At 54.2% G+C, this 16,170-nt stretch overlaps 1 protein-coding gene across 2 annotated transcripts in view; it reads right to left on the minus strand.

The window, feature by feature from the left end:
* TRIM8 (tripartite motif containing 8) overlaps positions 1-14,582 on the minus strand; it is a 52,449-nt gene extending 37,867 nt beyond the window's left edge. Inside the window, exons 1-2 of one of the 2 annotated variants that reach the window (XM_075935574.2) lie at positions 12,598-14,582; positions 11,687-12,357 (exon numbers count right to left, since the gene is read on the minus strand). In XM_075935574.2, the coding sequence (XP_075791689.2) occupies positions 11,687-12,357; positions 12,598-12,622 (696 nt within the window). In that variant the 5' untranslated portion in view covers positions 12,623-14,582. The remainder of the gene's footprint in view (positions 1-11,686; positions 12,358-12,597) is intronic. The other variant, XM_089780229.1, reaches the window with a different exon arrangement.
* Between the last annotated feature and the right edge of the window lie 1,588 nt (positions 14,583-16,170).

The raw sequence follows: 16,170 nt of genomic DNA on the forward strand, positions 1-16,170 counted from the left end.
TAGCCTCTCTCAGCAGGTAATAATACAGCAAATGCTCTGATTCTCCACCAGAATCCACCCTACCTTACAGGCATCTAGACCTGGTGGACACCAGCCCAGGAAATACCCCCTCACACACAGGGGACTTCCCTCAGCTTGGGCAGAACTAGTGTAAGAACTCTGCCCTAGTTCGACTGCGGCACAGAAGGCGGGAGGGCGTGTGGCCATGCAATATAAACCGGTGCAGCCCCAAGCAAGTTGGCTATCGGCAGAAAGAGAAACCGGATCTCCGGACTCTAAAACTACAGCCCCAGTAGGGCTCCATGGAGTTTGGCAGTACAAAGTCTACAATCCCTCCTTCTCAATGCCTTGACGTGATCTCCGTCTTAAAGAGATGCAAACAGCGGTATCGAGGTTAAGTGACTTGCCCATGGCCACAAATGGAGACCCTGTCAGAGCAGTGATTCAAATTCAGGTGTAGTTGCTGGGTTCAGGTTTACTGACGTTTTCCGAAGCAGGGCTCCAAAGACGAGGCCAATTTTTTTGGGCCTAAGGGGGGGCCTCAACGCCGCCGCTGCAGTTTTATAGCTTGCGGAGGTCCAAACAGTCGATCCAAATTCGATCTGTTGCACAGTTAGTCACAGGGCCTGGCCCTGCAGCGGGGTGGGCCTGGCTGGGCTGAAGTAGGCGTTGTTCTGACCAGGCTGGGCGCTGGTTAACCAATTACCGGTGAGCACCACCCGGTGTTTACCAGGTGACCAGTTAACCGGTTACCTGTTTCCATCCATGCCTCACGAGCCTAGGCCAGAGAGGTTGCAGCTGAGGAGCAAGGGCTTAGATGTACAGTTAGACTCTCCCGCACACCCTCACCCATCGTGCCTTGCGGGTGGAATGTCAGCCCGGTCCCATGGGAGCTCCCCCCCCCCCGACTTCGTTTGTTGAGGGGGTGTTAATTATTAGCTGGCCAGCTGGCACACGTGTATGCGACGCTTAGCACTGTGTAAATCGACAGGCGACAAGGAAAAGTCAACCCTGGAGAGATCCAAAGCCCGGAGAAAACAGGGTCCCATTCGGCAAGGCGCTGGCGCATCGGAGTAGCCACGCCGGCCCGCTCGCGCACTCGGCACGTGCCTAAGGAACTGGCTGAATCGGGGCTAGAAGATGCAGGCTCCAGTCTTGGCCGTGTTGGGTGACGGCGACTGAACACCCGGTAGTGGTTGGAAAACCGGACTCCTGGGCAGCCCAGGACTTGCTGTGTGACAAGGGCAAGGGGCCTCCCCTCTTTGAGCCTCGGTTTCCCCAGCTGCAAAAGGAGGAGACCGGAATGTAAGCTCCCTTTCCCGAGGCACAGCAAGTGCTCTGAAATCCCTAAGCGGAGGCCAGAACCGGGCGTGAGGCGGCCGGTGCCAGCTAGCACAGGGGTGTTAACAGAGCCATGGGGAGACCCCACCCCATCTAGCACAGAACGGGACACGAAACCAGGGACCTGCCTGATACAGGGATGGTGCAAAGCCTAAGAGACTCTCATGACTCAAACCACAGCTGTCTTCCCCCCTAAGCGAGGCACACGTCGCCAGACACTCCTCACCACCAGCACAGCCGGACCCTTGATTGCGAGCGACAATGATCTGTAGGCCTCCCCCGCCCAGCCTGTGCACGGCCCCCCTCCCTTGCTCCACCCAACAACCCTGGAGCAAAAAGCGTCCTTCGCCTGGAGCAATTACACTGAAATTAAACCAGTCGGAGCCAAATCTCCCCCTCATGGCCCACCCCCGAGGCCGCGGCCGGCGAGAGGCTGGCGACGGAGTCCTCGTGGCTTTATTATGAATTCCTCCCCCCCGAGAGGGGGGCCGAGCTCTCAGGAGCGCTGGCTGTCAGTGCCCGGCCAAGAGAACAAAGAGAGAGGCGCCGGCGCACACACGCAGAGAATCCCTTTGTCTGAGTGCCGGGATCCTCACTCAGCCACCGCGGCTTCCCACGGAGCCACTGCACCGGGTGCGGACGCATTCGGGGGGCAGCTTGGGGAGGGGAGGGAGTTACACCCGCATCTCACACCTGCACCACCGCCTTCCAGGGGCAAAAATCCAAACAACCCCACAACAACGTGCCCCCAAACCAACGCTCCTCCGTGGGTCAGAGCATCCACCTTTCACAGTGGGAAACCCGCAGTAACAGGGCTCAAAAATCGGGGGTTCTATCCCGCCTAGGGAAACTTTTAGTAACTTTTTTTTAAAAGGACAGCACTGAACAAAGCTACATGGGCCAGGCCAATTAAAGTGTTTTGAAATCAGGAGCGGCCGGGGAACCAGACGATCCTTCCACAGAGAACCCGCTTCAGGAGCGGAGCACCCAGCTCGCCACGAATCCACAGGACCCTACGATACTGGCCGGCCAATAGCCATTCGCTCACGTTTTAGTGAGCGCGCTCATGCCCCGACCAGAACATCCACTTCTGCTAATCGCTTCCTCTGGATCCATCCGCAGCGGAGGAACGTGCGAAGACGCGCGCGGACGTGTCCCAAAACACCAACCACAAATCAAAGAACAGAATCAGACACTCCCAGCACTGGAAGGGACCTTGAGAGGTCACTGAGCCGAGCCCTCCGCCCTCACAGCGGGACCAAGCACCATCTAGGCGTCCAACCTGTTCTTAAATCTCTCCAGTGTTTCCACAACCCCCCTGGGCAACTTATTCCAGTGTTTAACCACCCTGACAGGTAGGAAGTTTTTCCTAGTGTCCAACCTAAACCTCCCTTGCTGCAGTTGAAGCCCATTGCTTCTTGTTCTATCCTCAGAGGCCAAGGAGAGCAATTTTCTCCCTCCTCCTTGTACCACATTGCCCGTGTAATAGAAAGCATCAATGGGGGTCAGGAGCGGAGGGGGCAAATCCCAGTTTGTCGGATACATCAACCCCAGGAGACACAGAACCCAGATTGCAAGGTTTTGCTAGATTTCACCCGGCACAAGCCTATCCCGGTTTTGCTTTGGGCCTCTTAGAGCTGCCCTAGTACAAGCAATAGGAAGGAGGAAGAGTTTGAGGTTCTGATCCAACGCTGGGGCCCGGGTGGCTGATTCACCTCCGCTGAAACCGATCGGGTTTGGACCAGAACTATTTCCTACAGATCACCTCTGTGAAGAGACATAATCAACCCAGGATTTCATGGCAGAAAACATGCTGCCCTTGCAGCTGCTCAGGGATAGGTCTCTCTTCCTCCAAAAGCAGGGGCTTCTACCCCTTGAGCTAAAGGAGAACCGTCTCTGTTAGCACAGGGTTTATGACACCTAGCTGAACGGTTCGGATTCTGTGCGATAAAGGGAAGGACACACCCACACCACACTAACCAGTGGACTGCAACACTTCTCTCCACGGCACTGTGCAAACAAACAGGGTTTTCCTCTGTCGTACGATAAATGTCAGCCCCATTTTACAGGTGAGCAAACTGAGGCACGGAGACGCGACGTGGCCTGTCTACGTTCACACAAGTGAAGAAAAGGTGTCTAAGATTAATTCAGGAGTCCTTGGCTACAAAGCCACTCAACACCTGCTCTCCTAACAAGTAGGGGCTGACAACATGCCCCCCATCCCCCCTGTAGCAGCTAAGCCAAAGAGGGCAACGTTACCAGAGAGATCAGTCCCGAGAGAAACAAGCAGCACAGCCCGGACTCTGCCCGGGAGCCCCCGGGGACCAGCGTGCGTGACGCAGAGCGGGGTGTGGCCCGAAGCATTGATTTCTAAATCCATCCGTGCCCCTACAGCTGAACTCTGACCGCGGGATGCACAGTCCCAGCACTCTGCGGCTGCCACACCGGCCGCTGCAGGCCAGCGGGGCCAAAGAGCAAATTTCAGCCACCGCGCCGCTACTTCATTGTTTCAATGTCAGTCCCTCCTCTTCTCCTCCCCCCCACATCTTTTGTCCCCCTTCTAGAGGTGATCTGCTTTTGTCAGGCCCAGTTCAACTCCAATTACAAGCACAAAACCTGGCAGAAGGAGGGGGGGGAAGCCCCCCCATGCTACCAGGCAGTCCTAGAACTTCTCCATCCTCCGTCCTTGTGCCAGCTGCAAACTAAACGCTGTCCCCTAGCACCAGGCAGCCAGAAAAGCAGGAGCCCCTGGGATGAGATCACCAGCGCGCTCCGGGAGGCGTTTAAATTTTACTTCCCAGGCCCCACCCCATAAGCACCAGGAGAGACGGCCTCATGGAGGGAGCGCTGCCCCGCCAGGCCTTGCAACCAGAAAGCTTGGGAACAATCCAGTCACAGAGGGGAAAAAAAGGAAAGCTGCCAAGCAGGAAGGGCCTTCAAAACATCGCATTGACCAGAACCCCTCCTCTCCTTCCGTTCCAGCTGATCGAGGGTGTCAAACTTCCAAACATGGGGGAGGGGAGGGAAGGAGAACAGGCAGAAAAAAAGGGGGAAGGGAAAGAAATTAGACTTTCAAATGAAGGCCTTTTCTCTTCTCTTTCAGTCAACAAACCTCCCAGCCCCTCTCTCTCCCAGCAAGATCACGTCTAAGAGAATGAGTCCCCGGAGCCTCTCACGCTACGAATATTATGGGCTAGCCTCGGTTACGAGCTCCGAGACCACGTTTATTACACAGAGAGCATCTCCAGAGCCGTCCAAAGCAGCATTTATACCCGCAGGTTTATAATGGAACAGACTTGGCCAACACTCCCCCACACTCTGTCTATTGCACCAAGGCCTTCCTTTTGCTCTCCAAAACCGGCTGCTTGGTGTGCCTGGAGCTGCAGAAGAGACGGTCCTTGAACCATAATTTGTAGGGGAGGTCAGAAGAAGGGGGGTTCCAACACCCAAGCTGTCAGGGACACAGTGGGTGGGCAAGTCACCCAGTCTTTCTGTACCTCAGTCTTCCCATCTGTGAAATGGGAGAATAGCTAAACCATGAAAAGGGGGGGGGGAGGAGGAAAGAGCTTAATTTGCTACTGGTTCTAAAGCACTTAGAACCTCAATAGCAGATACTATGCAACCTACAATCGCAGGTGCTATGCAATCAAGTGCAGTCTACACACACTTACCCTTAACACTGCCCTTCCTCCCCTGCACACACCCATATGCAGTCTTCACTTACAGCACTAGGGCCTTCTCCTCTGCTGCTCCTACTACATCAAGCAGCCTTCTTTCACCTTCCCCATTCCATCAGCTTCATATCTGGCACCTTGGTTCAGCCCCGAAACCCTCCCCCCCCTCCCGCCAGCCTCTGCCTCTTAATTCCCCTGGTCTCTGCCGTTATTATTTATGCTAGTTCTGGAAAAAGCTTGCGAGGCTGGAGACGGGCAGCGAAGCTGGCATAAGCCACCAAGTGGGGGAGGGGTAGCTCAGTGGTTTGAGCATTGGCCGGCTAAACCCAGGGTTGTGAGTTCAATCCTTGAGCAGGCCATTTAGGGATCTGTCAGAGATGGTGCTTGGTCCTGCTGTGAAGGGGACTGGACTCGATGACCTCTCAAGGTCCCTTCCAGTTCTAGAAGTTCGGTAGATCTCCGTTTCAAGTGGGCTGGGTAGGACTGCATCCCGAGACCCTCGCATCAATGAAACCAGGCCGCCGGGGAGATCCACCCCCAGCTAAGGAGCTCACTAGGGAAACTCAAGATTGTTTTAGCGACCGACGAGCTAAGAACACCAAGGCAGCATCTTGCGCTGAGATTCTCCCAGTGCAAGACAAGTTCTTGCTTGCAGACCTCTCCCTCCCGCCCTGCCGGACTTCAAAGGGTTGACATCAGGGATGGCCAGGCCGGGATTCCTCTGACGCACCCTTTCCTGCGAGCTTATGCATTTAATTTCCTGTCTTCTAAATCAGCAGGAAAAGCCAGGGCAGCAGCGAAGCCCACGCAAACCAGTGCCGGTTAAAAGCATGGAGGTGGGGGGCCAGGGAGGGAAGAGGAGACCTAGGACAGCCAAAAGAGGCAGAATCCCTGTTCCCACGTGGCAGCCCAGCACTGGAATAACAAGGGAGGCTGCCGGTCAGGACTGAGGGACATCGGAAAGGGGGGGTGACTGGAGGACATCAGCAGAGCCGTGACTAGAACAGCCAAGCAAATTCCCAGGAGGACGGCGTGCTCCAGTCCTGCGGGGCAGGAATTACTGCTGGAACAACTCAGAGCCCCCGGAGTGCGGAGGGAGGCACGTTTGCAGAGCACCATGGGAAACGCTGGTCCAGCATCTGCCCACGCGGACGACAGTCACCAAGCCGTATATTCCTCCAGGCAAATCAAGAGGCGGGGCTGTGCAGCCCACGATCGGTACGGCGCACACCGACTTCGTGTAGCGAATCCCCAGGCAAACCAACACGCCTGCTAAAGCAACCACCACGCCCCTAAGCGACAAGGCCTGGGCTGGTTTTAAAAAGCTGCCCCCACCAGCTCGGCCGAAAGATTCGTCCTTCTAGCCAGTACGGGATTGAGACTCGGCACCCCAGTTGCAATCACATTTACCACCACCGGGAGAGAAGGGCTCTTTCAAGGGGAAAAAAATTCCCCCAGCTCCACAGCTGTCCATTAGACACAGGCCTGCGGCGTCCACTTCGAAAGCCATTAACGGACAAGGATTTGTCCTTGCTGGAGTGTGTCAGGGCCAGCTGACAGGGCCAGCCAGGAAAGTGAGTGGAAAAACCCCACAATGGACACTTTGCACGGGCCATCCACCGGGAGACTAGCAAGATGAACAGGTCACATCTGTGTCAGAATGTGCTACCAATTCTCCCGGCAGCGTGTAGCGCTGGCACGGAGCCAGGGTCCGAACAGAAATTTCACTCCCCAAAATCTTCCCCTGCAGAAGCGTAGAATTCCCCACTGTCCCGTCCTCTTCTCCCCCCCCCGGCGCTAATTCATTTTAGACTTTTCCATTGGGCAAATACAAGATCTCCTCTCTCCTGGATTTTAAAACAGCTGCAATCAACTCGGAAATGCGTGTCATTCAAAAAAAAAAAAAAATACAAACATACCACCACCACCACACCAGCTCCCCTCCCTCCCATGTCCATCTAAGCCACCTGTTCGGAGTGACAGCCAAATCGGCATGGTTGTGGGCACAGTGCTAGGCTTCCTCACCACCTGTAGGGGGAGTTCAGAGAGGTCCCACTAAAAATAATGTTCATTATATATAGATCTCTCATTCTTAAAAAAAATACTAAAGCTATTCAAAAGATCAAATATCCCCTCCACATATACCCACCCCCCCCCCCCCCCCGGGCCCTGCAAGCTGTCATACCTTTAAGGCAAATCAAAAGCAGGACAAAAAAAACTCTTGAATATCCTTTAAAAAAAAAAGGGGGAGGGAAAGCCAAGGCACGGGATATAAATGGCATTTTCACGTCGTACTGTCTGCATGGAGATTCTCGAGTAAGATTCAGTCTAGACCAAGTCAATCGCATCCAGTATAAAGACTGGGAGGAACGTGGCAACATTTGGAGAATGTTTGGGAGGAAAAATATTTTGCTGGTTTCGTTTCCAATCCCCCATTTCGTGCCTTCAGAACCAGACACAACTTTGCTTTATTAGGCTAACAAAAACCAGAAGAGCAAAAGCAAACTGTTTCCCAAACGGGTTATTTTCCAAGGCTGGAAAGAGAGTTCATTAGAACTGGGGTTAAACCGGGCAAATTGGACAACTTACGATTCCAACAAGGCAGGTAGGGCCTGAAGAAACACACCTCCATTTCTGGTTTCTTGATAGAAACACAATGACAAGAAAAACAGAGGGGTTGTGTTTTTTTTCAGGCTACAAAAACAGGAAATAAAAGGACAAAACATCTCTAAGAGGGGAGCGTTCTATGACACAGCCAAAGGTGAAAAACTAACCACACACTTTACGGCCTCTCGTTACTGCGCTGGTGTCTGTCAGCTCTCTGCTACATGCCGTGCACACGGAGAATAAATAAATATAAAAAAAACCCTTTGCCCTGAAGAATTTGCAGCCTACACACAAGGCTAGCTGCCTTTGCAATTCTGCATGTGTTTATTTCAGAGTCACCTGTCCCTCCTCCCACACAGCCTTCCCGCCGACACTGCATTCCTCTCCCCTCCCGCCCCCTTCAGGAACCTGGAACCAGCCGGCCTGATGGCAGCAATTCACGATTTCAACTAGAACGTACAGCACCGAGCACAATGGAGACGAAACCCACCACTCCCTGCACCCAAAGAGCTGACCATCTCCCAGGCTAGGCCTAACAAGTAGAGGAGACAAACCAAGGGGCAGTCACAGCCTCAGGGGACCTGGGGAGCAAAAGTCATACAAAAGGAAGACACCTTGGCAGGTCAAGGAAAGGATTTTCAGGTGCTAGCTGTGACCAGGTTACCTTCAACCCTCCCATGCCACCTTCAGCCAGGCTCCTGTTACAGACACAGAGCCGGACCTCATGCCCCGCTACACACCGACATCAGGAAGGTGACAAAGAATCAGACCCACAATTTTGAATTAAAACAAACAAAAAAAAAAGGAGCTGAACAGGAAACACGAATATCGCCCGAGCATTTTACTCTCAGAAGCCTTCCCCCACCCAGCCCCCAATTTCACTAGCTACTTGCTCTTCGCCCTTCATCCATAGGGCCCAGCTCTTCAGGGGGTTGCCAGCCCTCGTGCTGTGGCTAACCACATGCCAATGGTACTAACAAGGGAGGATTTGCCCGAGTAACAACCACCAGATCCAGCCCTGAGACTTCCAGATCCTGAGGGCAGGACGTTGCCATGTGTTACTTGTCTGCAAAGCATCAGGAGCACGAACCCTATGTCCAAGGCGGATTGACTGCTGTTTGAGTGGAAGGGGAAACTGAGGCAGGAGGCCTGGGTCACAGTGAGCTAACGGGAGAAATCGGGACTAGAAACTAGCTCTCCTGACTTCCGGTTCTGTACTTTATCCACTAGATCTCGGTGCCTCGCTTACTCAGACACATACAGGCTGAGGACTTGTGGAATTGTTAAGAACCTCAATATTCGGCCTTGGAAGGAATATATTGGGGGCCACCGTCTTCAGTGGATGGCCCCATAGGGAGGCCAGTGCCATGATCCCTATTGCTCAGGGGCCCATGGGGGCTAAGTGACTCACCCAAGGTCACCCGAGAACACTGTGGCAGAACAAGGATTTGACCCCAGATCTCCCCAGTCTCCAGCTGGCGCCCTACCCACTGCACCATCTTCCTAAATACTAAAGGTTTGCAGGGAGATTGCAGCATATTCTCCCACTGGCTGCACCTCTGCAGCTAGGAAACCCCCAGAGGGGGCTAAGAGAATCAGCAGAAGGTGTCCTTCGAGCAGCCGTGCATTTTAAAAGTGGGAGCGGACGCGATCCAAGTCCTTGGCGCTCTCGCTAGCACGGCGCAGCGGCCCGCCCCGCTGGGTGCGTATCCCAGCCCAGCTGAAGGTGTCTTTTCTACTTGGCTCTGCCCTTTTCCCAGGGCGCGGTGAGTTTGCAGAAGCAAACAAACAGCTTCCCACAAGCCTGGCTGAATCTTTGCCCTTCCTGTGCGGGGAAGAGGGACGGGTGGAGGGAGAACCCCGAGCAGTAGCTCCCTGCAAGTCTTTCCTTTCCCCTGAAAACCTGGAAAGGGGAGGCGACAGAAATCACTTTCCTGCAAGCTCCCACTGGCTCCTCTCGGCAGAGAATCCCCCACGGCCTGGCCGTTCAACTGGAAAGTAATTATGCTGCGCTTTTTATTTATTACCCTTTTTTTTTTAATTGCTAAAGGGTGACTCATGTTGGCAGCGTTCAAACACACAGGAAATCATCCCCATTTTACAGCAATTGCCACTCGATTCACTGGGAAATGTTTATTCCGCACACGCTGGTGCCCGGCAGCCCGCGCCCCGGACGCGGTGACAAGACAAAAGAGGGGGGCCTAGGGAACTAGCCCCAGGGGGACAAGAAGGCTGGGATGGGCCGACGGCCTCTCTGCTTGTCAGACGTCCACCATCTCCTCCACTCCGGGCAAGAGCCTAGGGCTGGAAGTGCCAGAGCAGCCTCAATGGACAAAAACACCCCTATTCTTCCATTCTGGGCACAGGCTCACAAAACCCCAGTGGTCTGTGCTCCTCCCAGGACGGGCATGGGTCCTACCCGCCCCCACCACAAACTCTACATTGTTCCGCCAAATGTCAGCCTCCAGGCCCGTGGGCAGTAGAGCTGGTGCATGAGTCTGGTGCTGCCCCCGCCCTGGTGTCTGGAGAAAGCTAGTCACTGGGGACACCACCCCCAGCTGCTGGAGCCCCGATCGCTTACTCACCCCTCCTCCACAACACCCCCCAGCCCTGCCAGAGGTTCCCAACATCACGCTGGGGAACCCAGCTAGGCGTGGGAAGGGGAGTGCCGGGGCGGACACTGACAAGCGAGATCATGGGAGGAATGCGTTGGAATGGAGGCGCTGCTAGCAGCCCCTGGGAGCGAGCTGCCTGGAACCAGATTTCAACACAATTCCACCTCCGAGCCCATCTGCCTGCCCCACCACCTCCGCCGCTCGCTCGGGAAAGCCGAGGGCCTTCGGAGAAGGCGCCTCGCAGGGCCCCGGGTCTCTCTTTTCGCTGCTGTTTGCGCTTTACACACGGGCGCGCCGGGTTCAGCATTCCACCGCTGCCACCAACGGTCCGCAGACCCCGTCGCTGCTAGCCGCAGAGCCACAATTAGCTGCGTCGGCAAGTCACCCCGGCCCGCGCCGTTAATTACTTGGGGAAGCAGTTTGAAGATTACAAAGTCCCCTTGTCACCAATGGGTGACAAACGGCTTCAAAAGGTCCCCCATCCACTACCTCAATGCTTCCTCTTCCCCGCCCCCGCTTCATTGTTTGAATAACCCCTTGAAGGTGGAAAACGCCTCCCCCTCCCATTCCAGTGATGTTGTCAAGCTCCCTGTTGGGCCTGCACTTCCCCGCCCCTATTCTCCCCCCTCCCCCCATGCCTTTCCAGCTGAGCTTAGATTTAACTCTGCTTTGGAAGCCCCACTAGTCACAGGAGGAGACACACTAACTAGGTGAGGTAATAGCTTTTGAGGGAGCAGCTCCCTTGCCTCACTCAAGTTTGCTTTTCGGTCACTGTGGGGCCGGGAACATCAACCAGCAGCTGCACAACCATCAGGAAAGGAGCGTTATTTTGTGTAGGTCCTACATAAACAGTGGCCTTTTAAATAAAGACAAACCTTTCTCCACGGCACAGCTGAGGATTCACGATGAGGCAGATCGGGGAATAGGCAGCAGATTCCTCCCCCAAATGGTTTTAAAGCAGGTTGAACATGGGGCAGGGGAATGGGGCAGGAGGGAGGTCTCATATTTGACTGTGCCCACAAGAGTTTTGGTACGTTCGCAACAGAGTAAAAGCCCTTGATCAAAAATAATTACCACGGTGGGGAGAGGGAAGGCTAGGCAAAGGTTCTGCAAGGGAATCATGGAAAACACAGGGAAGGGATTCGCTTCCATCCCACTCTTGAATGAGAAGAAACCCACCAAGTCCCTTGGCCTTGACTCATTGGCCAGTCCCAACTCAGTTCCAATGACGGGAGGGGGGGGGGGGGGTTGGTTTTTTTTTTTATTTTTTATTAAACATGGAATTTGCCTCTCTCTTTTCAATTGGAATCTCCTCGGGGCAGAGACTTAATTTGCCTTTGCTCCTCTCTTGTACAGTGCCACCCCCCACTGGCGCGCTGCACGCAACCCACCTGCCTCAGAGGAACAAACTAACCCAAATAAGGACAAACAACGCCGGGGTCCGCTTACCCTGATCTCGTTGCGGCGGATTTCCACGTCGCACACCGAATGGCCCTGGTGCGCCCCGCTGTAGTAGCAGCAGAACTGGCACACGGCGACCTGCTCCGCTTCACAGTGGTACAGTCGGTAGGCATTGTGCTGTGGGCAGCTCCAGGCCCGCACATCGTCCGCCTCCACCAGGAGGTGCCCCCGGGCCGTGGAGGGCTGCTGCAGGTGAGTCTGCACATGGGACTGGCAGCAGGGGGCCTCGCACCTCAGACAGATCTTTTGGGCCGGCAAGGGGGGGCCGCGGCGGCAGAAGACGCAGTGCAAGACCGAGGGGGTCTTCTCCAGGTTGAGGGAGTTGAACTTTTCCACGATGTTGGTCAGTTTCAAGTTCTTCTCCAGGTTGGGTTTCTGGTTGTAAGCCTGGTTGCATTCCGGGCAGCGCACCAAGCCGGCCTCTTTGGCCCATGCCTCCCCTATGCAGCCCCTGCAGAAATTGTGCTTACAAGGAAGTTGAACAGGTTCCACAAAGACATGCAGGCAAATGGGACAGATCAGTTCCTCTTCAAAACAGTTCTTCCAATTTTCAGCCATTTCGACGGCGCTATTTATCGTCGCTCCCTGACGGGTTCGGTTTGATCTAGAAACGAAGAGAGCAGGGCTTTTCCCCCCGCAACGGGAAGTCTCCGATTGAACTGCGATTGAAAAATAAAATCTACAGTAGATCCTAAAATTCCAAGGAAAGTAACTCTCAGAGCAGAGTTCTATGGAACTCAAATGCTAACAAAAATTAATACAGACTATTTGATGAAGGGCCAGTGTTAACAGCTGGAAAAAAAAACCCCACAAGCTTTCAGAGTTTAAAGCCCACAATTTTAACAACTCTTATGTACAGTTTTGTTTCTTTTGATTCCGGAAGGTGAATCAAAACTTACCAAAGACGGGGGGGAAAAAATCCATACAAAATCCAGTAGCAGAGTCCAAGTTCCATAAAAACCTCCTAAAATTAGAACTCCGGATATGATTTTTCTTGTCTTCGGTTTGCAACTGACATTCAATATTTTAAAGGGACTTTTGTCCACTAACCTGGTCAGACGCCCAAGAGAATAGACAGCCTCAGTTTTCTTTTTTTCTCCCTTCCTTTTCTCCCGGAAGGGGAGCTAGGAATTAGTCTTTTAAAAATGAAAAAAAAACAAAAAAAAAACAGAGTTAAGATCCAAATGGGAGGAAGATTAAAAAACAGTGAATTAAACTGGATTCTTCCAATTGTCCCAAAGATTTTCTTCTAACCCAGCTGAGCAGCAAAACACGATTCTTTCGGTTGCTTTGGAATAGTGAGATCTTGGACGGAAGAGCACTGTAGGAAGACGGGTCAATCATTCAGATGAAATTCCAGCCCAGCGCCAAAGGAACCTCCCAATCCCTTCTTCCTTTCACAAGTCGGAATGAGAACGAAAGAGGAGGAAAAAAAAAGGTTTGGGAAGAGGGGAGGGGAAAAAAAGACCCATGAAATAAAAATCAACCTGTGCTCTAAATTCGCACTAATGAACAGGCTTTAAAAAAGAAAAATCTTGTTTTAGGATCTGGAAAGATTCTGATGCAAGGTAAAACAACCCAAAGTAGAAACAATAAAACAGAACAGTCGCTCAATATTTGGGAGAGAGCTGGTCGCTGGAAGGAATACAAGCATGCCTTGATCAAACTGAAAAGGAATTTCTCAACTGCTAATGAAGAGCCCTTCCCCCTCCTTTCCCTTCTCTTCTCTGTTTTCTCTCTGACATGAAAGCTATTTCTCCTTTCAGATCCAGCCTGCAAAAAAAGGGGGTGAGAGACACAGAGAGAAGCTTAAAGGAGGCTGCTGAAAATGTACAATTCCAGCAGGACCTAGTCCTCAGCCATTTTGAGTTGCCTCTCTCAGTTTGGATGTTAAAAATAGAGCCACAAGAGAAAGAAGAGGGGACTTTTTTGAAAAAAAAAAAAAGTAATAAAACCGATCAAAGATAATCGATCCGGTAAACGACACCACCCTGCAAAGTAGGCGCCTGATGTGTCACTGTATGGAGGGGAAACTCCACATTGAGTCTGCCGCTGCAGCTGCTGTTGTCTTTTGGCTTTATCATCAGATCAAAAAAAAAAAGCCAACACGCTCATCACGGCCACCTCCAGCCATCTTGGTTTTTTTTTTTTTAATAATCTATTTAATAAAAATAGACGTCTCGGATTTTCCTCCCTAGGCCCCCAGAAGAATACAAAAATAATCTGGCAGAGCCGCAGTTTCAGCGCCTCCCGGTCTCTCTGGCCCCCGGTCCTTTGCTGAATCTTCGCCCCACGCAGGAGGGAGGCAGAAAAAAAAAAATCAACCGACTCCCCGGCAATTTTTTTTCTAACCCCCCCCACGCCACACGGAATAAGACACAGCCCCAGGGGGCGGCCCCGAATTCACACGCACGCCGCGGGGGGAGCCACAGGGGCGGCCGAGCCCCCGGGCCGGGCCATAAATGAGGAATACGGACCCCGGACAGCTACGGGGCCATGCTCCGGGGCAGCTCTAGGGAAAGGCGGTCGCAGCCCAGGTGCAGCGGGGGGGATGCGTGGGAGGGGGGGGGGCTTGGAGCAGCAGAGCGACCCCCGCCAATTTAAAGCCCCCAGATTTTAGGGGCCCCCCCAAAGTCCTGGGGGCGGGATCAGCCAGGGGAGGGGGCGCCGGGACCGGGCTGCGCAGGGGGGGGCGGCCCGAGATCGGTCTCCCCGCCCCACGCGGGCTCTGGGGGGGGACACGCGGCGGCCGGGGGGGGGGGGGATCCGGTCCGGAGGGTGCGCGGCCGCCTCTTCGCCCGCTGCTCCGGGCCTCGCCGCTGCCGCCCCCCGCCCGTGGCCGCGCCGCCGCCGTCTCACGCCGGGGCCGCGCCGCCGCCGCAGCCTCTAGCGCCGGCCCCGCCCCGCCCGCGCCACGTGACCGCCCCCATTCGATACATTGAAACACCGCCGCGTTCGGACGCCCCGCCTTAAAGGGGCCGCGGCGCGGGCGGGGTGGGGCCCACCGGCCGCCTCCCGGGCTTCCCCCGCTCCGGGCAGGCAGCGGCAGGAGCCCACGCGCGCAGGGTTCCGGGCCCATGTCCCCCCTCGCGTTTCCCCGCTCGCGTGCGGAATAAATTTTTTTTTGCCGCGTGCACCAAGGCTGGTGCGGAAGTGCACCACGCGGTGGGCGCTCTGCTCCTCAGCTGGGCGGCGCTGGACTCCCGTCTGTGCGGCTGCCCACACTCAGCTTATAGGGAATGCGTGTCGTCCCCCCCTCCCCACCCCCGTCTCAGCCTCGTGCCCCAAGCACCCGCCCACGTTGTGGGTCATCACAACGGTTTCATCTCCAAGAAACTGGTTGGTATTTCTAGCTGCCGACTCTGCAAACTCGGCCTTCTGCGGTTTAAACTTTTGAGTAGCCTCGGGTCATGGTTTTGAAGCCCACAACTTGCCTCGTTCAAAATAGGCAAGGTGCGTGCATTGTCAGATATCCAAATAGCAGGAGAGTCGGGATAAAACTGTGAGAGCAGGCAACACGGCAAGAGTCCTTTCTTGGAATTAAATGCTCAACCCAGTTTTTAGGAGTGATCGGGCAGTTATTTTTGTTCCTTTTCCTCAGCAAAGAGATATGATTGAGAAATATTTCCAGCTTTGCTCACCAGCAGTCATCCCAGTAAGCTGGGCGCATGGGTGGCCACTCAAGAGAGATTTAAATGCTGCCCAGCTGATTTGCAGAGTGCCCACAGCACAGCCTCCCACAGCATGTGTTTCTATTGCACGTGCCTGAGTGCACATAAAATTTATTCTGCACAGGGGGGTAGAAAAATTACAGGGAACATTGCTCACCACCACAGTCTGATGACCCTCCTTGCCTGCTCTTTGTATTTAGCTTCATCATGGCTCGGGGTTTTGTTAAGCTCCTTTCATCCAGGCCGGTCCGTGGCTTGTCAAACCCAAAGGACTGGGGAACGCCTAACTTCCACAGTACACTTTTCCTGTTACTGATCCTGGTCCAGAATCCCAGGGAGCGTCACTTTCTTGAACCGTGGCCACTGAGAGCTGTGAGTGGACACTTAAGTAAACAAAGCGGCCCACCAGCAGCTAACTCTGATGAACTGTGTGCGGCCTGTGGGCTGGCGGTACTCCACTCCTGATCTAAGCACTGAGGAAGATAGAAGCAGCACGCACTCCTTTTATTTATCAACCAGAGCCAAGCTGAGGCTGAACGCACACGGGCAGCAGGTCAAGGGAGAAAGGAGGAGCCACGTCATGTTTTTAAACTGGGGCCCAAAGAGCTCTGTGTGGCCTCCCCCCAGCAGGGCTCATAGCAATGTTTGAAATTGACGATGGCTTGCGTCCATGCACTGACTTCAAACACATACGAGCTAGGACCTATCCATCGTGGTGCAGGGGTGGGGAACCTCAGGCTCAGGGACCGGATGTGGGCCCCTGGCTTGCCTGGATCTGGCTCCTGAGGCTCAGGGCCCCAC

Source organism: Pelodiscus sinensis, chromosome 8 (genome assembly GCF_052426305.1).
Source record: "Pelodiscus sinensis isolate ZL-2025 chromosome 8, ASM5242630v1, whole genome shotgun sequence".
In the NCBI taxonomy this organism is placed as follows: Eukaryota; Metazoa; Chordata; order Testudines; family Trionychidae; genus Pelodiscus; species Pelodiscus sinensis.